The 23,837-nt window shown below is 44.5% G+C and overlaps 1 protein-coding gene across 1 annotated transcript in view; it reads right to left on the bottom strand.

Annotated features, from left to right (window-relative positions):
* Positions 1-23,837, bottom strand: part of LOC8031931 (Wilms tumor protein 1-interacting protein) — a 111,932-nt gene that overhangs the window by 6,131 nt on the left and 81,964 nt on the right. Inside the window, exons 4-9 of the mRNA XM_029988966.4 lie at positions 23,545-23,607; positions 21,774-21,904; positions 21,260-21,311; positions 19,065-19,133; positions 12,337-12,477; positions 3,259-3,324 (exon numbers count right to left, since the gene is read on the bottom strand). Of these exons, the coding sequence (XP_029844826.1) occupies positions 3,280-3,324; positions 12,337-12,477; positions 19,065-19,133; positions 21,260-21,311; positions 21,774-21,904; positions 23,545-23,607 (501 nt within the window). The 3' untranslated portion in view covers positions 3,259-3,279. The remainder of the gene's footprint in view (positions 1-3,258; positions 3,325-12,336; positions 12,478-19,064; positions 19,134-21,259; positions 21,312-21,773; positions 21,905-23,544; positions 23,608-23,837) is intronic.

Raw genomic sequence — 23,837 nt, 5'->3', positions numbered from 1 at the left:
TAGTAAACGGCGCTCTGAATCACACGATAAATAAACGGAGCATTTTGAGTTGATGTCGATTGCATTCCTGCTAAACCATGAGAGGAGCACGTGAAAAACTATTCCTCGAAATCGGTTTGACGAGCAGTTTTTGATTATTGTGTGTGAAATATCACATTTAAAACCTAAATAATATTTGTGTTTGCCTTTGCAGCACTTTCTTTTTTATTTTTTTTTTTCCAAGTCTAAGGCATAGAGTTATTATAATGTACGCTAGAGGTTCAACTGGCGCTAGTGTCTATGCGACTTCCGGGAGGCAAATTGAAGCAGACAGCAACCAGTCTACTTTTGCGGTGCTCCTGTGCATTCCTATGGGAATACGCACGTGAATTTTGTCTATTCGCCGTAAAATAACACGAATAACTTTTGTTATTTCGGTTGTACCGGATAGTATGTACCTTTATTGATATTGTGAAAGTGTAATTGATTGAGTTACAACATTTTTCTTTACCACTGAACGACGTTAAACTTCGCTCTATTTCAGGCTCAAACCTCTGTTCAACAGCCGGTGTGTAAAAACAAGCGACGATTCTAAGCAAAATAACAATCGAAAGGAATGTAGAATGCGTTTAAGGTTCAATAGCATTTTGGTGGCGCTTATATATTGCTAATATGTCCTTTCTGTCACTATATGAAGACTCCGTCGTGCATCTTTACAGTCTGCTAAAAAAATAAAATATGTGGGCTACGAGAGGTGTGTCTTTTTATTATTTCCTATGTCGGGCAGTTTTAATCGGGCACCTGTTCTCTGGCTTCTCCCCATTCGCAAAGATCTGGAGCCTGCGGGTGATGATTTGAACCCAGAACATGCATCTTTGCACATATTCATGAGCAGAAAGAAGAAAGCAGTACTTATTTATTACAAATCTGACTATAGTACGTGACTTTCAATTTATTTGATCGTCTGCATGCACAAAGAGTTACTTATCCAGTGTTACTGTGTAGTTCTTGCCGTCTCTCTTGGTTTCCCACATGTCCTTCGCTCGTTTGGCACGTATGTCCCTCATGTTGAAAAGTGCCGACGCCGTGTTCGCGCTAACAGTGTCCGACAGTGCACATAAATACACGTACGAAGCGGTTTTAGCATCGTTTTTCGTGCCACGAATTTCAAATGAAAACGCTGTAACTGACCAATTATTTCGTCTGCGTGACTGAGAAAAGTTCCAAGCTACCTAGTACGTACGAATTATTCGTGATATTTGCTCTTATAATCGAGCGCAGAGAGAAAATGCACCCGCTTTTCCCCATAGCAATGCATTACCGGAAGTCGATTTCGGACTGGTTGCTGTCTGCTTCAATTTGCAGCAGCACACTAGCGCCAGTTGAACCTCTAGCGTACATTATAATAACTCTATGGTCTAAGGGCGCATCTATACGAGTCTCGCTTTAAAACGTTCGACCCGTCTGGCCACACTGGCCCTAAATCATCTGCATTTACCAGTTTCCATTGCAAGGTGGGCGACCCTTTCTGTTTAGCAGCTCCATTTTTCCGGAAAGTTCTCACTGAAGTAGCTAAATAGTGCCCGGCAGAAACAAACCACATCTGAGTCTTACACGGTTCCGCCAGTCACGCCACCGAAAGGGATGGACGACGACGAGGATAAAGGGTCCTGGGCGAGAGAGTCGGACGACTCGTCTACAACCTTGAAAAAAGAGCTCGCAGTGGCCCATCGCGTTCGGGTTCGTAGCAGACATTGTTTTCCACGTGCCGTCGCTGCTACCTGCTAGCTGGAGTATGCGTTCCTCGTTAATGTATTATTCCATCGCATTTGTGTCCACAACTATTTCATAATTTGCTGCTTATATATATTCAATTTGTTATAATGCATCAAACAAGACATATTTATATATCTGTGATGTTTATTTTGAGTTTGTGGGTCCGAGGCTACTCCCTGTAGCTGTAAAGAAAGCTCGGCGAGCTTCGTTTAACACAGGAACACCCTTAGCAAAAAGAACTTTAATGCGCTGTGTGATTACAATCTCCAGCTACCTTTACTACCGGTACCTATGCTAAAGGTACTTTTACACTGTTGCGTGATTTGGGTATAAGAGTCCGTAGACTGAGTTATAACACTAAACAGAGAATCTCAGAATCCACTTCAGTGCCCCTTAATTCCTTGAAGTACATGGGAAACCTGAGTCGCATAAATTTAAACCACTTTATTGGTGCGAAATAGTGAATAGGAAGGCTATGATGATTAAGTAATCGTTTTGGGGACTAACAGGGCTGTTGCAATTAATACAAAACGTTGTGGCCCCCACATTTGCTACATCACATCTGGAGAGTGCTGTAAAGTTGTTAGTCATGTTGTAAGAAGCTCAACCTTGAAACCACCCTGAAGCGGTTTTTACATGCAGTGTGAAACAAACAGTGCAAGTTATGTTTCTTTTCAGACTCGGGCATGAAACAAGCACCTAATTGGTGCCCTGTATTCACTGCACATCATATCACTGCACATCATATTTATTTCAAATACTATTAACACTCATTTTTATGTCTAGGTTTGAGATAGTGCTAGGCCATTTCTTGCATGCTCAGATATTAACCCTTTAAAGGCCATGGACGAGCTCTGCTCGTCCAGTGTTTTTTTTCGGTAGCCCTCATTTCCACAGACGAGCTAGGCTCGTCCGAGTAGTTTGCGGCGCTGATCATAGATGGCAACACTCGTTTTAGTTGGCACATTTTTTTTTTTTTTTTTCGCTATTGCTGATTTTTGCGTCTTAAACTTTTGAAATTTTATCTGTATCACTAGAGGAATAAAACTTCCAAATAAAACCATATGGTACTTTAAAATTACTTTTCGAAAAAAAAAGGGGGGGGCACTTAGCACTTAGGGGGTTACATATGAAAAGTAAAAATGCCTGTTTCAAAAGGTTATCACCTTATTTTAACAGAAGCTGGGTGCTTCTTTTCATGGGTTCAGCTAACCAAGTTCAATGTTCTCACTTCACGCTCTCAAGCTGTGAAGTTCAATGATAACTCCAGTAATACTGACGAAAGCTAATATAATTAAAGATGCTACATCCACACCAAACTGGTTGCATCTTAAGGTGACAACACAAAAGAAACACATCCATCTACTCCTAGGAGATTTTAGTCCACTTTATTCTTAAACCTGTTCATCCTTCAGTAACCAAAGAAAGTTGGCACTGCACTCTCCAGAAGGGCCACTTAGCAACATATCACTGCCAAGTATGAAACCATGAAGTTAAACTGACCTGAGAGTGAAGCTATTGAAGTTAATGTAGCTGGGCTCCATTCCACACTATCTGTGCTTGTGCACCCTGGAATAGAAAAAGGACGTCATAAAATGAGTCATTTATGATGTCAACGGGTCAATGGCTGTGAAAAGAACAGGATGAAGCAAGCGCCCATCATGGTTCCAAATGAGGAACACCGATGTATCCACTGTGGCCTGTGGTTAAAGGAGTTAGGCATGCCAAAAATAAAATATGTGATATCTATACTGCTAAGACCCGTTGTACGTTCCTATAATCCTGCTAAATTTATTTTGAAAATAGCGGGATAGTTTCGTAGATAAATTGATTTATATGTGGGACCCTTGGAGCCACCCGCTTCAGCTTCCACATTACCTTCCCCGTTTTGAGCACGCGGTTTCGAGTCGGTGACGTCTACAGCATCACTCGCTTTGTCGGAGCCTTCGACACTGATCGCAGAAGCGATGAGAGTGATCACAAAAGATGTTGGAAGCTGGTCATTTTGACTTCGACTGGCCCGCAACCAGCTCCAGCAACGACGAGATCTTTACGGACAAACTCGCCGTTGCCGGTGACGATCACGCACAAGCATGCAGGGTGGAAGATGAAAGGGCAAGTGGACGAGAGCAAGAGCATACTATGGAGTACGCTCTTACTCTCGCTGCTTGCTCCGAGCAGCGGAGAGTGTGCGATCGTAACATGGCGAGGCGAGCTTGGGCGAGCATGGGCGAGAATGGAAGAGCGCTGAACTAAATATGATATATCTTGTGGTGTGACTAAGCAGCTGTCCAAATAGGAGGCTTTAGAAATCGTGAGGCGACACAACTCCCTCAAAAGTGTTGGAATTTGGAAGCGGCTGAAGTACGGCAGGTCGATGTCTGTTTGAACACCATTAAGCAAACATTAAGACTTTCCTCCTCACTTCCTTCGCTTTTTATTGACCTCGATGCTTGTCAGACTTGACGTCACACGCCACTTGCCAATGCTGCCCATCTGTCCTGCAGGGCCGTGGTATCCTTGACCGTGTTTCAAAAATTTACTCAACCTACCCGCGTCCAGCGTCGCTCTATCTCTGTTATCATGTGACAAGACCAGCCGGAGTAACTCGGATCCAATTGGTTAAGATTTCCAATACAGCCCTTCCCTTTCCCGTTTACGGGACCTGAAGAGCAGCGGAGGCCTTGAACGATTGGCCGACAGTCAACAGAGCTTGTGAGTGGCTGTCCGGACCCACGTGATGAGCACGCTCAATGCCCCCATGAAGGACACGAGCAAACTTTGACAGAGAGAACCTTCCTCCCGGCAAAAACGGACAGAAGCAGACCGCCGCACTAATGTCAAATTCAAATTCAAAATTCTTTATTGATCCCTGAACCAGAGAAAGGAGGCAGAGAAAAAAGCAACTGACACGCTGCTTGACTAGCCTCTGCCTTCCATAGCAGCCCAGGGAAGAACAAACATAAACGTAAAGACACTAGCATTTGACATATTCATTATGGCATGGGAAAGACATCATCATCTATATTGCTAAATATAGGTGATGTTGTGCCGCCTCACGATTTCTGAAGACTTTGACAAAGGGAACTTTCCTCCCGGCAAAAAACGACAGAAGTAGACCGCCGCATGACTAATGTCAGAGTTGTGTCGCGTCATGATTTCTGAAGACTTTGACAGAGGGAACTTTTTTTCCGGCAAAAAGGGACAGAAGCAGACCGCCACATGACTAATGTCAGAGTTGTGTCGCCTGACGATTTCTGAAGACTTTGTCAGAGGGAACTTTCCTCCCGGCAAAAAAGGACGAAAGCAGACCTGCCGCATGACTAATGTAATTGTGTCGCCTCACGATTTCTGAAGACTTTGACAGAGGGAACTTTCCTGCCGGCAAAAAGGGACAGAAGCAGACCGCCGCATGACTAATGTCAGAGTTGTGTCGCCTCACGATTTCTGAAGACTTTGACAGAGGGAAATTTCCTCCCAGCAAAAAGGGACAGAAGCAGACCGCCGCATGACTAATGTCAGAGTTGTGTCGCTTCACGATTTCTGAAGACTTTGACAGAGGGAACTTTCCTCCCAGCAAAAAGGGACAGAAGCAGACCGCCGCATGACTAATGTCAGAGTTGTGTCGCTTCACGATTTCTGAAGGCTTTGACAGAGGGAACTTCCCTCCCAGCAAAAAGGGACAGAAGCAGACCGCCGCATGACTAATGTCAGAGTTGTGTCGCTTCACGATTTTTGAAGACTTTGACAGAGGGAACTTCCCTCCCGGCAAAAAGGGACAGAAACAGACTGCCGCATGACTAATGTCAGAGTTGTGTCCCTTCACGATTTCTGAAGACTTTGACAGAGGGAACTTCCCTCCCAGCAAAAAGGGACAGAAGCAGACCGCCGCATGACTAATGTCAGAGTTGTGTCGCTTCACGATTTCTGAAGACTTTGACAGAGGGAACTTTCCTCCCAGCAAAAAGGGACAGAAGCAGACCGCCGCATGACTAATGTCAGAGTTGTGTCGCTTCACGATTTCTGAAGACTTTGACAGAGGGAACTTCCCTCTCAGCAAAAAGGGACAGAAGCAGACCGCCGCATGACTAATGTCAGAGTTGTGTCGCTTCACCATTTCTGAAGACTTTGACAGAGGGAACTTCCCTCCCAGCAAAAAGGGACAGAAGCAGACCGCCGCATGACTAATGTCAGAGTTGTGTCGCTTCACGATTTTTGAAGACTTTGACAGAGGGAACTTTCCTCCCAGCAAAAAGGGACAGAAGCAGACCGCCGCATGACTAATGTCAGAGTTGTGTCGCTTCACGATTTCTGAAGACTTTGACAGAGGGAACTTCCCTCCCAGCAAAAAGGGACAGAAGCAGACCGCCGCATGACTAATGTCAGAGTTGTGTCGCTTCACGATTTTTGAAGACTTTGACAGAGGGAACTTTCCTCCCGGCAAAAAGGGACAGAAACAGACTGCCGCATGACTAATGTCAGAGTTGTGTCGCTTCACGATTTCTGAAGACTTTGACAGAGGGAACTTTCCTCCCAGCAAAAAGGGACAGAAGCAGACCGCCGCATGACTAATGTCAGAGTTGTGTCGCTTCACGATTTCTGAAGGCTTTGACAGAGGGAACTTCCCTCCCAGCAAAAAGGGACAGAAGCAGACCGCCGCATGACTAATGTCAGAGTTGTGTCGCTTCACGATTTCTGAAGACTTTGACAGAGGGAACTTCCCTCCCAGCAAAAAGGGACAGAAACAGACTGCCGCATGACTAATGTCAGAGTTGTGTCCCTTCACGATTTCTGAAGACTTTGACAGAGGGAACTTCCCTCCCAGCAAAAAGGGACAGAAGCAGACCGCCGCATGACTAATGTCAGAGTTGTGTCGCTTCACGATTTCTGAAGACTTTGACAGAGGGAACTTTCCTCCCAGCAAAAAGGGACAGAAGCAGACCGCCGCATGACTAATGTCAGAGTTGTGTCGCTTCACGATTTCTGAAGACTTTGACAGAGGGAACTTCCCTCTCAGCAAAAAGGGACAGAAGCAGACCGCCGCATGACTAATGTCAGAGTTGTGTCGCTTCACGATTTCTGAAGACTTTGACAGAGGGAACTTCCCTCCCAGCAAAAAGGGACAGAAGCAGACCGCCGCATGACTAATGTCAGAGTTGTGTCGCTTCACGATTTTTGAAGACTTTGACAGAGGGAACTTTCCTCCCAGCAAAAAGGGACAGAAGCAGACCGCCGCATGACTAATGTCAGAGTTGTGTCGCTTCACGATTTCTGAAGACTTTGACAGAGGGAACTTCCCTCCCAGCAAAAAGGGACAGAAACAGACTGCCGCATGACTAATGTCAGAGTTGTGTTGCTTCACGATTTTTGAAGACTTTGACAGAGGGAACTTTCCTCCCGGCAAAAAGGGACAGAAACAGACTGCCGCATGACTAATGTCAGAGTTGTGTCGCTTCACGATTTCTGCAGACTTTGACAGAGGGAACTTCCCTCTCAGCAAAAAGGGACAGAAGCAGACCGCCGCATGACTAATGTCAGAGTTGTGTCGCTTCACGATTTCTGAAGACTTTGACAGAGGGAACTTCCCTCCCAGCAAAAAGGGACAGAAGCAGACCGCCGCATGACTAATGTCAGAGTTGTGTCGCTTCACGATTTCTGAAGACTTTGACAGAGGGAACTTTCCTCCCAGCAAAAAGGGACAGAAGCAGACCGCCGCATGACTAATGTCAGAGTTGTGTCGCCTCATGATTTCTGAAGACTTTGACAGAGGGAACTTTCCTCCCGGCAAAAAAGGGCGGAAGCAGACCGCCGCATGACTAATGTAATTGTGTCGCCTCACGATTTCTGAAGACTTTGACAGAGGAAACTTTCCCCCGGCAAAAAGGGACAGAAGCAGACCGCCGCATGACTAATGTCAGAGTTGTGTCGCTTCACTATTTCTGAAGACTTTGACAGAGGGAACTTCCCTCCCAGCAAAAAGGGACAGAAGCAGACCGCCGCATGACTAATGTCAGAGTTGTGTCGCTTCACGATTTCTGAAGACTTTGACAGAGGGAACTTCCCTCCCAGCAAAAAGGGACAGAAGCAGACCGCCGCATGACTAATGTCAGAGTTGTGTCGCTTCACGATTTCTGAAGACTTTGACAGAGGGAACTTCCCTCCCGGCAAAAAGGGACAGAAGCAGACCGCCGCATGACTAATGTCAGAGTTGTGTCGCTTCACGATTTCTGAAGACTTTGACAGAGGAAACTTTCCTCCCGGCAAAAAGGGACAGAAGCAGACCGCCGCATGACTAATGTCAGAGTTGTGTCGCTTCACTATTTCTGAAGACTTTGACAGAGGGAACTTTCCTCGAAGCAAAAAGGGACAGAAGCAGACCGCCGCATGACTAATGTCAGAGTTGTGTCGCCTCATGATTTCTGAAGACTTTGACAGAGGGAACTTTCCTCCCAGCAAAAAGGGACAGAAGCAGACCGCCGCATGACTAATGTCAGAGTTGTGTCGCCTCATGATTTCTGAAGACTTTGACAGAGGGAACTTTCCTCCCGGCAAAAAAGGGCGGAAGCAGACCGCCGCATGACTAATGTAATTGTGTCGCCTCACGATTTCTGAAGACTTTGACAGAGGAAACTTTCCCCCGGCAAAAAGGGACAGAAGCAGACCGCCGCATGACTAATGTCAGAGTTGTGTCGCTTCACTATTTCTGAAGACTTTGACAGAGGGAACTTTCCTCGAAGCAAAAAGGGACAGAAGCAGACCGCCGCATGACTAATGTCAGAGTTGTGTCGCCTCATGATTTCTGAAGACTTTGACAGAGGGAACTTTCCTCCCGGCAAAAAGGGACAGAAACAGACTGCCGCATGACTAATGTCGGAGTTGTGTTGCCTCACGATTTCTGAAGACTTTGACAGAAGGAACTTTCCTCCCAGCAAAAAAGGAGGGAAGCAGACCGCCGCATGTCTAATGTCAGAGTTGTGTCGCCTCACAATTTTTGAGAACTTTGCCAGAGGGAACTTTCCTCCTGGCAAAAAGGGGCAGAAGCAGACTGCCGCATGGCTAATGTGAGAGTTGTGTCGCCTCATGATTTCTGAAGACTTTGACAGAGGGAACTTTCCTCCCAGCAAAGAAGGACGGAAGCAGACCGCCGCATGACTTGTGTCAGAGTTTTGTCGCCTCACAATTTCTAAAGTGTCCTGTTTGAACAGGCCTTAAAGCAGTGTTGCCTGGTCACCAGATGAAAATGATCAACATTCGTAAATTGATTATTGCAATTACTGGAGCTCTAAAAATTGTGAAATTTGGATTATATACTAAGTAGCCTATGGGCCTTCAATTTCAAGAATTCTCTCCCTGTTTAATTTTCATGCCCTAACCCCTTTAAAGGGACTTCAACCAAATTTGAAATATACCCATCGTGTTCAGAAGTAGGCTGAATATGATCCACAATATTCGTAAATGACAATCGCACATTTGTATTTTGAGCCTGATGGCTGAATTTTTCATTATAAACAGCCCACTCTGGCAAGTGCTCGGAAAGCAGCCAGCGGAGAGCATGTGGCATCCGCTGCAATTGTGACATAGATTGTCTTGGAACGAGCGAAGCTACGGCGAGGCTGAAGTCGAGAGGATGTCCTAGCCATTCCAGCCACCAAAGCGGCCGAAGCACGCCAGCAATCAGGCCACCGCAGCTAACCCCAAAGCTGCTTTTGTATGAATTTTGAGTGACTGGTTAATGTTCTATAATCTTGTAGAGAACAATAGCACCGTATGAAACACACAAAAGAGAGTCTCAGGGGGAGGGGAGTTCCTCCTTCCCCTCTTCTCCCATGGTGGCCGGAGGCAAGACAGTTACCACTACCCGTCAGGGTTGCTAGACGGGCAGTACAAACGAGGCGTTAGTGACATCCACCAGGCGCTCTTTATTAATCGAATTTGTTTTAAAATTCACTTTCGTGTCTTTTTCAACAAAATTGGTGCGTCTGATGTGATACTGCTCCCTTGAACACGAATAGACCAAGCAATAATCACCGAAATTTCGTTGCAGTATCCCTTTCAGAGCATTCTACGTTGAAATTTTCTAGTGTGTAGCTCTCAGTTTTTGTTAGTCTGTCACCACTACTGGTGTACTTTTGGACAAGCACAATGCTTGCTCCCTCATGCAAAGGGTGCAGAGACGAGATCCAATAGCCAACTTCAATGCACTTTAGAAGCACAAATACTATATAGTTAGCATTTTCGTCCCCATGGAAGTTCTCGAACAAGAGCAAAACAGCTTCGGGCGAACTGGTTTTAGATTGAGAAAGAATGACACGTCTGTTTGTGGGGAACTTACAATACCCATGGCAGCAATAGTTGGTTCATGGACTTCCGATGCATGATGGATAGTATCGTGCTTAGTTATTATGTTGTCCCTAAAGACTGTCGAAGACACTTCCATGAAGTGATTTTTCAACTTCTTCCTCCTTAGCTTTCCCTCGCAACTCAAAGGCAAAATGAGAAATCACGTGGTCGTGACATAGTATTCGCAACTCCGGCGACCTATAGGGGTCACCGCTTTCGGAGCAAATACGACAGTCGAAACCAGGTGGTGCCGTGCCATATACCAGCTCAACGCTGGGGTACAGGCCAAGCATTGGCCTCAAAATGGATTGCCCCGATTTTTATTCACTATGTTCCAAATGTGCATTCGTGTGTTGGTGTAAAGGAGCTTCCAGAGGCTTGATCTTCCGGGGAAGCAGTGAAAAAAACTGCCTCTCTCCTACTGTACTGACGAATGTTGATAAACACATAATATCTGGTTCACACGGTTGCGTAGGTTGTTCCGTGGGACCTAGGCAATTCGCTGATACGACAATAACGACAGAGTCACCGGGACAACTGTTTGCCCTACACGACATGAGAAGCAATGCAAGGTGCACATAATTCCTCAAGCCATTATGAGCCATGCTTTTCCCTGTGGCGCGGTCATTGCTGCCGTTTTCATTGGTTTGGACACAAACAACGCAACTTGCTTCACTTTACTTCGGCGGCTACCACGCCAGCCATCGACAACATGCAATCAGGGAAGCCACAAGGGACAAGCAGAAATCGCCAAAGGACCAGGTCTGGCCAGTTCAGTGTTTTCCCGCAAGGTGCCATCCGTTTTGCTGGAGTCTCGAATTTCATCGGAATGCGACGACTTCAAGCTTCCACCGTGCTTTTTAAGCACACTATGGAACTTGTCATTCGCAAGTGGTAAGTGCCATCACGGCACTCACTGGCCATGAACTTGAATCCAAATATTCGTCGACAGATTGATTGTTGATGAGCGCATATGTTTAAGTGGCGCAGTGCTTGTGTTCAATGCGTGAGCTCGGTTCGGCTATTGTGCTTGGGCACCACGGACGCATCACAGTGAAGAGGCGAAGAGCTTTCCAAGGAAAGGAGGTAAGACATAGTTCACTATATTTTCAAATAATTGTGCCGAAAAGCTGGCGTTTGGCTTTCTACCCTTGTGTACTACCGTAAAATACCGAGCATGCGCCCTCACTTCAGTAAGTGCCCCCCTACATCTTCCGGGAATTTCCCAGTTCTGTGCAAAACCAAGCAAGCGCCCCACCCCACCCTCCTTCCCGCTGCCGCCCCTCCCCAAGGCATTTTTTTTCTTAGCTTTGTTTTGGGCTTTGTGGTTGTTGCAGTGTACAAAGCCAATATTGAATCCAATTCAATCCAAGAGGTTGCTATGAGAATGCACCACCAGCCATCGCCGCCATTTCCTTAGTGCCCTCGTTGGGAACGGTTGTCTTTGTTCGCCAAGCATCAGTATATGGTGCAAACGAAACTCGAAGTTGTGGACTGGCATCGGAAGAATGGCAAAAGCATCCACCTGACCTCTCGCCATTTCAAGTTGGACCGTAGACGGTACCGCGAGAGGCACACCAAGTACAAAGTTTGGCTGCAACATAACTTCTGGAAGTCAAAGGTATGACGCAAATTGAGCAACGGTGCCCCGTCTTCAGCAAAGTTGACGACAGCTTGTACAAGTTCTTAGAGCGCGAAAGGAACTCTGGACGTGCAGCAAGGAGGGCGATCTTCATGAACGGCTTTCTGACATCGGTGCTGTTGTCCCCGAGAACCTCAACGAGCTGCGGACCGAGGGCCTAGACCTCATTTTTAGATCCGATTCTGAGGAACCAGTTTGTGGCTTTGATAGCGACTGAGGTGAATGCCAAAACTGCCATTTTCCGGATTGAATATTGATTGAAGTGTCCCTCAATAAACATTTTGAGCAATGCAGGCTATAATGCTCTTTTTTTGTTTTACTGGCCGCCACTTGTGGCGGCCATCTTGAATTTTGGTCCTGACCCGAATAAGGGCCCCTCTATAATTTTGGGGAGGCGCTTGCTCGGTATCTTACGGTAGTTTTCGTTTGGCCCACTAAACAATATACGATTAGTAAAAGCCCAATCTAAAACCATTTATCCCAGCCCAAAAGTTATGACAACTTCCCTTCTGGAACTTGGAAGATTTTGTAGGCAAGTTCTGCAAGTGTGCAACTGCAGCCACAGCACACAAAAATAGGCATACCGATGGAATACCAACCTGTATTGAATGGCTGAGGCCCAAGGCAGAAGGGGAGTGGCTCATGGTCATGCGACGCACGTGGCAGTCATGACACAGCAGGTGCCCTTCCAGGGGATAGCAGCGCTTGTCTGGCTCATCTGTCAACTGCATGCTGCAGTCCTGTGGGAAAATTTAACATATTGTACTCAGAATGGAGCAGAAACCATGCATACTTGGCCCACTGCCAACTGGATGTAAGGCTCTTCAAATTCTACCACCATTGTTTCCACCACCAATAAAACAAAATCAATGTCAACCATTGTTGCTAATTATTGTTTGCGGACATGGCGACAAGTTTTAAATAGCACCATTCTCTTTGCTACTTCAGGGTACAGAGCCCTCACCAAACCACTCTCAAGCTGACACAGGCTCATTTGTGACGATTGGGCAATACCAGGAGCTCACAATGCATCAAGCTCCTTAGCGCTCAGAGAGTGGCACTGGGTGGCATGCTTGCAAAAGCTCAGGGTTTCAGAATGCCACGAAATTGGTCAAAGTCAAATTTGGGGGTTTTACGTGCCAACCCATTGATGGGCATCTGGCATTCCCCAGCGGAGGACCGAGGATTAATTTCGACCACCTGGGGATCTTTTGACGTGCAACCGAAAGCTCCGTTGCCTTCTCTGCAATAAGGCTCCGTCAAATTGCGCCACGAAATTGGAGATACGATTAAGTGAGTTGTAACTTTACAAGGTGCATTTAAAGGATACAATCAATTTGATGACACGTGAAAGTATGGCTCGTAGAGACTGAGAAGGAATGAATTTTCCTAGAGATCTTTTAGAAGAAAAATAAGTTCCTTTTGAGGGTGCTGACACAACTGGCATATAGTGCTATAATCTAGAAAATTCCAACTAAGCTGCTTGGTTCCACACGCTATAGACAAAAACAGGTTTTTCGCCAGCTTGTTTGCACACTTACATTCAGGTTTTCGTGTTTGTATTTTTTACCCCCTCTATTTCAAACTTTTGGTGTGTCACTGGAACCAGTAAAACATGTCTCCAACTGACATTGCAGCTCACCAAAACATTGCACCATTCAAAGCATACTACTTGGCGACAATTTTCTATAGCACTTTAAGAGTGAAAAGTGTGACAGCTTTGATATGCACGTAAAGGCCTGTTCACACAGGACACTTCAGAAATCGTGAGGCGATACGACTCCGTCAAAAATCGTGGCGTGGAAGCTAAAGCATCCAGCAGTCTGATCTTTGTTTGAACACCATTGAGCCAACATCACGATTTTCCTCCTCGCTTCCACCACTTTTCGGTGACCTCAGTTCTCGTCAGACTCGATGCCACACGCCACCTGGCAATGCTGTACATCTGTTATGCCGAGCCCTCGTATCCTTGGACATGTTCCAAAATTTAATCAACCTTACTCCAGAGCAGGGATGGGCAAAATACATGCAAATATGTATCGAAATACAAATACAAAATACTTCGTCAAAAATGTATTTAATTACAAATCTGATTACATTTCCAAAAAAGCATTTAAGTACAAGATACAAATACAACCAAATGTATTTGGTCTCCTCCAAATACTTTTCCAAATACATTCCTCAAAATTTGCGTCAGCGACTTCAGGGCACCTGCAGCGGGTTTCTGGGTATCTCATTTTAATTTTGCATCGCACACTCGGGAGTTAGTGAGCGAGGCTCTAGTAACATAATAGAAATATAATCACAAAAAAAATGTAATCAGCTTGGACGTAATAGGTGAAAAAGTACAGAGCTTCAAGCAGCTTTTTTTGTCGATTACATTTTGGTATAGACCAACAAAGAACCGAGATGACCAAGACGCGCAGCACTAGCTAGAGTATTTTTTATTGTTGCAACTCGCACCAGTTACGAAAATCTGGATGACCCGCGCATTTAGAACGTTCCCGGCAAAAATATGGATGGAAATCAGGCTGGAAAGCATCACAAGTTGTTACAGGCACTTATTTAGCCAGTCTGCCTGTGAACGTCGATTTCGTCACTATTCTTGCCCTGGACTAGCACCGTAATCACAAAGTCACTAAATGTTTGTGCTTGATTGAGAGACACTGCATTCGATGCAGAACGTAGTTTTCTTCCTGCTCTGGACAGTGACAATAAATCTGAGGGATGTATTTTCGCCCACTAAATTGTATTTAACTACAATTGTATTTGAAATACCCACGTTTTAGTATTTAAATACACACGTCAAATACATTACCTAATTTGTAATTAAATACAAATGCAAAATACACAAAGTATTTGAAATACTGCACATCCCTCCTCCAGAGTAAGGGTTTTGTTCCTTTGCGTTTGAAAACCTACCCGCGTCCAGCGTCACTCTATCTCTGTTATCACGTGACACCGGAGCAGCTCAGATCTATTTGGTTAAGATTTCGATCAAAGCCCTTTCCTTTCCCGTTTTCTGGACCTGAAGAGCAGCGGAGTACTTGAGCGATTGACCGACAGCCAACAGAGGTTGTGAGTAACTGTCCGGACCCACGTGATAGGCATGCTCAAGGCCCCCGTGGAGGACACGGGCGAAATTTGACAGAGGGAACTTTCCACCCGACAAAAGAATGGACGGAAGTGGACCGCCGCACGAGTTATGTCGGAGTCGTGTTGCCTCACGATTTTTGAAGTATCTTGTTTAGACGGGCCTTAAGAGGTACGGGTGCATGGGCACCTGTAGCTTTGAGTCCACCGATTCAAAGGCCCAAGGAAATTCATGAATATGTACTTTTATGGGCAACTATGCAAGTAATCACTAAGAACAGAACACGGCCACTTCACACTTTTTTGGTGTCGTGCCAATTTTTTGTCTTCAATTAAACATTTATATGAGGTAGCAAAACATGTCCACATAACAAAATGGACCTTACTTTTGCAAAAGACCTTTTCTTGTATTCGTAAAATAAAATTGCGCCTGAGAGGAGGTGGAACAATGATTATCCCAATTGCACCTAGATGCAACGTTGAGGACCACAGAAATAAAGAAAACACTTTTCTACAGCATAACATTTTTTTTAACTATAAAGCATGCCAACTGGCCTAGTTCACTTAGTTAAATTTAGTTGAATTGATTTTATTTCGGTTTATTTTTAAGGTAAATAAAATAATAAACTTGGCCTCTTGTGCAACTCTTTTATACTTAGGCATTTTTCGGTGCTTTTGGAATACATCTCAGAATTATGTTTTTAAGCTGGAACTTTTTGTACACGGTATTTTATGCTTTGTTCACTTTTAACAAAAAAAACTAGCACTCCAGTATTGTAAGTGTTTTCCGCATTGTGCCTAGAAGTGTTCTAAATATAAAAGAATTCAAAATTATGCCTTTCTGTTTGGCAATTAATAACATAGTAATCCTCGACTTTCTCCAAACTTCCCTCGATGAACCCTTTAAACCCAGTAATTCAGACACCAAAAACATATTGCATTATTCCTATCGCACCATAGCCTCATTTGTTTTTAAATTCTACAGCCACCGCGCATCCGCTGCAACGGCCTTTTTATCAGCGGTGGAGCACAGCCAATAAGATTGCTCATACCAAATTTTGGCTGTTTGGATATAGTATGGGGTTCTCCTGGCCATTAATACTTTTAAACCTGGACAGCTTCTACAGGCTAAATGGCACTTCCAATGAGGGAGAGAAGTTCTGGCTATGTAAAGCAAATATAAACAGCCCTTAATTAAAAAAAAAAGAAAAAAATCTTGCTCCTTTCAGGGCTGCCGGCATGCCAAAAATAATTTATTGTGAGATAAGTCCTGAAACCATTCTTTGGAAGTTAATAAACATAAAGATATCATTTTTAAAGGAAAAAAAAGCTTTTTTTTTTCTTCTAAATTTTGAATTCCGAGGCCATGCTTACGTAGGTCGTCCTTAAAGGTCGACCTACAAAATTGCAGTGATGTGAATGGCCAGAGTCCTTTTCGAGCAGTCAAAAGTCAATTTCGGAGCTGCAAAAAGAACTTTAGGAGCATAACCACACACTTTATTTTCATTCATACCACTAGGAAACGGACATGTTTCCTAGCAGGGTGCGACATTGAGAAAATATCTTCAGGCTAGGCACAGGATAAAGCATTTGTCTATCAACCTCGAATCCGAAGCAAAAGGGCATGTGGGTGAATGCACAGGTTGTCTACAAGTCAGGGAGGGAAGACATGTCCACCATAGAAAGGGAAGACTGCCACAAAAGACGTTAAAAATGGACAGTGAACTGGAGTTTCTGTTTTCCTTTTTGCCCTTATTGATGCAGGAGGGTCAGATGAAGTTGTTTTCTTTTGGTGGTTAGTTGACTGAATAGGAGAACAAATCGTGACTTAAAAATGACAAGTCTTTTTTTTTTTATATATATATTTAGCACTTTACCCAGTTACTATTTTACCTGGTACTCAATAAGTTCACATGAATGCTTATTTTTTGTACAAGTTTGCTTTAAAGGCAGAGAAGGTAACTATGTGCATAAGTCAGTGATGAAGGCGGCATTGGACCTTTTTGTAGCAGGTTGTGTAGCAGGAAAATACTGATTTGGAGCAGGCACTGATGTTTTTTGGAGTAGATGCCAGCATCTGTTAGCACAGGGGTTCTCAGACTGGGTTCCGTGGAACACAGGGGTTCCGCAAGCTGGTCTCATGGGTTCCGCGAGCTGATCTTGTGGGTTTTGCGAACACCCAAATTGCAACCCCCCCACTGCCCCCTAAACTGCAGGCTGCACGAAAGCACCTTCATTTCACTTTGTCCTGACATTGCGATTGATATGGTGCGGATATATGGAAAGCAACACAAGCAAAATTGCCTTTGATTGTGCATGTGTTGCTTTTCGGTCGGCAAATATGGATGGAGGGAGGGAGGGAGGAAGGGAGGGAGGGGGGGTGGTAGGGGTTCCGCAGCAGTTTGTGAGGCTTCAGAAGTTTGAGAACCCCTGTGTTAGCATATCACTCGAAAATGAAAAAGTGATTATTACATTGCTAAATAAGTTCATCTATGATCATGATTAAGGGTTTCTCTTTGATGCTGGACACTGTTACAATTACCCTTTGGAATAAAAATATATAGGGCATGAAAGGAAAACAGAGACTTATTTTTAGAAATAAGGTTCTGCTTAGAGTAGATTCCATTTCCAATGAATACTAAAAAAAAACACATGAAACAGTAGGGCACTGAGAGAGGGAGAGTGAGGGCTTGTCTGTGGGGTGGCGTGCCTTGGAACTATGATGCGTCGCAGCCAATGGGAATTTATCGCTTGTTTCACTCAGCTGGAATTTAGGTGCAGTTTTGCTCAGCCGGAATTTAACTGCCGTTTTTCGCGGTCACAGACAACGCTGGCTGTGCTCCGGCAGTTAATGCTTTTGCATTAACAATGATTGAAAAATGAAGCCTCTCTCCCCTCTAATTTTTACACCTGGAAGATGATTTAGTCTGTAAATATAATTTCTGTAAAATTACTGCAAAAACCAGCACATTTGCTAAAGTATGTCCATCAATAAAAATGCGACCCCCCCCCCCCCCCACACACACACACACACATTTTAAGAACCTACCAAAGTCAAAACTCTAATATTATGAACTGCAAAAACAACCACCCACAAACATTATGAAAATATTAAAAAAAGACTCTTTAGCGGCGTTGGAACGAGAGTGAAGTCAAAGGTCGCTGCTTTTTCGATCGACGGCTGCGTGGGAGCTACCTGGACTATCGCATTCATACAAATGTCTTCGTTGTCCGTCCCCCCTTCTATGTATCTTCCTCATGTCTAAATACAAATGTAGACTCGCGTTCTATTTGTTTTTCTCTTCTCGTAGCAGCTTGTTAAAATTGGAGATCAACCTAAAATCAAGACCAAAAAAGGTAGACCTGGAACAGTTCTCAGCATAAGTTCTGAGTCTATTGCATTAACCCAGGCACACACCCGTGCTAGCCACTGCTCCTAGTACTTCGGAGTAAAGTGGTGAAGCTCAACGCGCATGCGCTGGCGAGAGGAAAAACGCGGCAAGGAGGCGTGCGGCAGGCATGATAACCGAGTGATCTCATCAGGAGTACAAGGCCCTGGTTCTGTCTAATCGGAGTAGCCGCCATCCTACTATTTTGCAATGTTTTCTCACGACGTTTAGCTCCTGACATCGACGACATCGTCTGAAAATTTAGACGATGTCGGCGATTAACCCGCCAGTGCGGTTGGCGAACAATCTCTAAACCTTGTCTCATCTCATCTGAATTCAAAGCTCAGCCGACGCTACTAGCCAATGGGACCAACCAAACAGCGTCAAAGCGCGACATCAAGGCATTCGTCCATCTTCCTGTGGATGTTCTTTCATCGACTAAATCAATCAAGTACAGCGAATGTCCCGTGACTTGCGCTTTTAGTATGTGTGTTCATGGTTGTATGTGTTAGAGCCTTCGACTGCTCCGACAAGTTGTAAGATGAAACAAACTATACAGTGAGTAGGTGAGTTGAGATGCTGTGAAATGTATATTTGTACCATTTTCCTTTCCTCCTACTTCTCTCGAAATCAGAACCAACCAATAATAAAAAAAATTAAAAAACTTTTTTGCTTTGTTGCAGCTTCTTTTGGAGCAGTTTTGGCGCAATTCTTAGCGAAAATGACATTTTGGAGCAAGATGAAGCAGACTTTTGTTCATGGAGCAATTTGGTGCAAACGGCGCAGCACTTCCATCACTGATAAGTGCGTGTTCACCACCGACACAAGATATTGAAAGAACTTGCCTCACAAACATAGCAGTCGACGTGGAAGTCTTTGTCCATTGAAACGACCCTCACTGTCTCGTCCGTGCCCTGTAAAATGACCATTCAGAAAACTCTCCCGTACTACAAAGGTTTATCTGGCATAGTCTCAGAATGAAAAAAAAAAAGAGAAAAAACAACCACCATTATTACATACAGAGAATGTTGGGTCTACTTAAGAGTAAAACACAAAGAAAAATTCAAATCTAAATTTGGAGGTTATATGTGCTAATGAGGGGCATCTGGCATGCCCCAGTGGAGGACTAAGACCTGAGGATCTTTTGACATGCAATCAAAATCTCCACAAGAAGTCTCTGTCAGACAGCAGGCACCTCCCTGGGGATTTTAACTCAACACCTGGGGATCCGTAGTTCGACACGTGGGGATCCAGGGCACTTTACCTCAGAGCTACCCAAGCGGCTAAAACGCCAGGAAAACGAGGGTGAAGCAGAAGGTGACAACAAAACCCCTTCTGCTTCATTTTCTGGGCTTTCTACCCTTAAGTTAGAGGAACACTAAAGTGCTTTCTGGAGACCTTTGTTTTATTGTCATAACTCAATCTACGAGCTTTAAGCATCATAAAAAAATGTTCAGCCTTTCCACTCTCGTGAAGAAGCAAGACCAGCGGAGCTGTACTCGATACACTGCCTCAACGCTCACTCGCCCGATTCTCGCTTCTTTTCGTCTGACACGCCGCCGATCGTGGATACGTCTCCGGCGTATCCACGATCGTAGTTTGTAGGGAACCCAAATGATTTCCCCACAACTCCCTCCGGAACCTCGCCGTCGCACCCGGGAACTGTTCAGCCTGTGCGGAATGCAGATGTCGGCGGGCCTCACGCTTGTGCTTGGCCTCCGTGACACGATCGTCGTCCGTGGCGTTGGTTCGCCGGCGCCCTTTACATCGCTGGTTCTGTTCTCGGCGGTGGTTTTCCAGGCGAGATGTGCTCTTTGGCAAGGGAATCTGAAGCGCTGGATGCAGTGGAATTTGAGGCGAAAGCGGCTTTGCGGCAGTTGCGGACCCATTCGCGCTGATGCGTACGTCGCCGCTCCTTCCGAAGCCTGTCTCCTTTCCCCGAAAGGGCACGCGGCCAACCCATTGTGAGTCGAAACCGAAACTGATAAGAGCGTAGGAGCGTAGGAAACAGCGTGCAAAACAGACGAGGACGACGAAACAAACGCGACGAGCGCTGCACTCGTTACGTGTGCTTCTTCTTCGTCGTCTGTTTTTCGCGCTGTTTCCTACAATGAATTCCCACCAACGTGCCCAACTATATTCTTCTATGATAGGTGGAAAGGTTGCCGCCATCTACGAGCGACGGCGGAAACCAGACTGGTTGTGTGCTTGCCGCCGTCGCTTATAGATGGCGGTAGCTGTCCAGGTAGGTTTGTGTCAACATACCGGACACGATCCTGGGAAACCTAGCCCTTAACAGCTCAGCTGTAAAAAACTGCAATTAAACTAATCCGCAGCCGATTTGCATATTAAAAAAGTCATCAAAGATAGCAACATTTACTGCTGTCGCAGAACGACAAATGGCGCTACCGAACCTTGCTGAATATGGTTGAACGACGGACGGCACTTGTCAGCCACTTGCGAGCGATGGGTTCCCGCGTGGATGCGTAAATGAGCGGGACTAGTTGGCCGCTCGTCTACGCAGGAACCCATTGCTTGCGAGGGGCTGACAACTGCCATCTGTCGTTCGACCATACAAGACCACACTATTCAGCGAGTTTCGGTAGCGCCATCTGTTGTTTTGCGACAACAGCAAGTGTCGCAATCTTTGACCATTTTTTAATATGCAAATCGGCCACGGATAAATGTAATTTCTGGTTTCTTAGGATGCTTAGAACTCGCAGATTGAGTTATGACCATAAAATGAGGATCTCAAAAAGCACTTTAGTGCCCCTTTACAATGAATCACAACAGACTAGCCCAATCAGCCATTTTAATTCAGTTGAGTCTACAAATCATAGAGCTAAATATGCAGTGCTAAACACTGACATATAATGCAAGATCAGTAATTCAGTGGTTCATACTAAAGATGGCCCCCTCCCACTGCAATTGTTTTTGTTTATTATTAACTTCATGGGGCTTTCAAGGCATCCACTTATTTCTGAATTAAAGTTTCAGAGTGCACTGCCAAAAGCAGAGAAACTGCATACAAATGACTTACCTCTACAGGCGTGATTGCCTTCCCACAGGCAGCACATTTTGGTGCAAACATCCTGCCAGAAACAGTGGTTACATGAGATTTACAAAAACAAGACACCCTCAGATAGTATAAAAGAATTTAAAACCTGGAGCCTACCGTAATTAACTTACATATATACTTGTTTTCATACTAGGGCAAACCATGAAGACAGAAAAGACTCTTTAAGGCACTACATGATGCCACTTACATCCAATTGCCACCACACCCAATGTGCTACCTAATATTCCAACTAGAATATTTCATGTGTGTTTCGACTCTCCATATCCACTATAATATCTATATCTACAAAGATAAATCCCAAGTTCCCTGTGGCCTGGCCAAGTGCTCTCGAAATGGCATGTCTCACAGGAGTTTCTCAAAATGTTTACTTGGCATCGTAAATAGCTGTTGATAGCTACCTTCCTAAATAACAGACAAATCAAACCCAGAACAGTGAAGCATTCATTCTAAGCAGCAGAAGAACAAGAGCACCTACTTGTGATAGTCATTAACGCAGTAGATCTTGTTGTCCATGTCAATTGTGAATGGCACGCCGTCTAAGCACTCGTTGCAGATGCAGCACCGGAAGCAGCCAGGGTGGTACGATTTGCCCATGGCTTGCAAGATCTGGAAGTGGTAGCGCCAGTGTCAACTCTGCTGCACCATGCAGAGTTCAGAGAACACTGTAGTTATGAAAGTCTGTCGTCTAATCTACAGGCTTTTACTGTAACTCCTATACACAGACACTGAATAGATGACCACCACGGTGAAATTTAATTAGAGTATTGCGACAGAGTGTTAAAGTTGCCGCCTCATGCCAGGTGGTGTTGCAGGGAGGAGCGCTTTTTCGAGCAAGAAGTCTTCGTGACAGATTAGAGATATTCTTCTGGTTTGAAACCATAAAACTTCACTGTAAAAATTATATTCCGATTAGTAAGGTCGACAGTACCTTTATTTTACTGCTCCCAAATACAAGATCAGCAATACTTCATATCTTAATCACACAATAGGTGAGCGGCGTTTGGCAACTTCTGGTTCCTTAGGAAATTTTGTTTAGCTGTTGGCAAACGGCGACGATAATCTGCAAGCCTGTCTAAGCATGGTTCTGAAAACTACAGTCTGGAGGTTTCAGAATTATGCTTGCACAAGCTTGCAGCTCACCGTCGTCGTTTGTCAACAGTGAAACAAAATTTCCTAAGGAACCGGAAGTTGCCAAAAGCCGCTCACCAATTCAGCATCAAGCACTACTAATTCAACACCTAAGTTATTATTGGACATTATAGCACACCAATAGCCTTGAGGATAGTGATTTATTGTCTTAGTATTGTAACTTTACTAGTTTATCTGAGTTGCATTAAGTAGCCTATGAAACCTGCGAGCATAATCTGATAGTCCTGTTAAATATCACCAACCACATCTATTTGCTGGTGAGAGCACCACTAACAGTTTTCTAAGAAATAAAGACACATCATGCATTAGTAAACTAGCAGCAATAAGCACAATAAGAGAATGAGAAACATGTTCATGCTAACAGTGTCACACAGCAAATTTTGTCTCATGAGACTGCAGGTGACTTATGGAGTTTGCATCAAATGCAGCAGCAGGTTTAAACAAACACTGTGAATGTGCTAGGAGTACCAGATAAGAGCAGTCATAGAAGAATGCACAAGATACCTTATCTGACATTACTTCCACCTCAGGGACCATGGAACCCAGTTGCAAAAGCCATAGCAACAGGGTACAAAAGGAAGCAAAATATGTAAACAAAGCAAGAATCTTTGCTTCAAGGAGGAGGAGACTTTTCTCTATATGCTCTAAATTTCTCTGACATTTATATTCCAATATGGCATGTGCTTCAATACCTTATCATTAAGGTTTCATGTTTACAGTTTTAAACATTAAAAATATGCCAAATGGATTTTAGGGTATGTGGTTCAAACTGAATAAGGTCTGTGGATTAGTTGTCTGTTGCATGGATGTCTTTCTTGCTTCTTTTCTTCTCTCATGATTGTCTGTCTGCCATACCAAGGAAAGAGGCTTGGACCTGATCAAGCCAATGTTGCTGGATTATTGCTTATGTCTCTGTCACCTATACAGTTTTACAAATTAAAATAATATTGACAAAAAAAAGTTGGAACTACTAGTACAGTACCTTTTCTATTTATCATAGTCTCGAGGAAACCCAGCAAGTTGCATATCACAGATACGGAAGTTCGGCGTCCTCCAACAAGAACGCTATAAACTATGCGAGTCGCACAGTCACTCACCATTTCCATGATGAGGTGGCCGCAGACAGCACATTTCTCTGCAGTCTGCTGAAAACCGGAGTACTGCAAGACACAGTATTACAACTTAGAATCCAATGGAGAAGTACTCTTGATGACGACATCATTATTGTTTCCGCCTCTAGCTGTCTTTTTTGTACCTCCCATCCACACTGCCTTGCCACAAATGGTGATGTAGACATTGCAATAGAAAAATATATATAAAATTCCGAAACTAACCATTCTAAAACAAATTAACAAAAAGCTACCGTATATGCTGAGGTAGGTTGCAACGT

The sequence above is a fragment of the Ixodes scapularis genome, unplaced genomic scaffold, assembly GCF_016920785.2.
Source record: "Ixodes scapularis isolate PalLabHiFi unplaced genomic scaffold, ASM1692078v2 PGA_scaffold9__187_contigs__length_104089568, whole genome shotgun sequence".
NCBI lineage: Eukaryota > Metazoa > Arthropoda > Arachnida > Ixodida > Ixodidae > Ixodes > Ixodes scapularis.
This window is presented reverse-complemented; position numbering and strand designations above follow the sequence as displayed.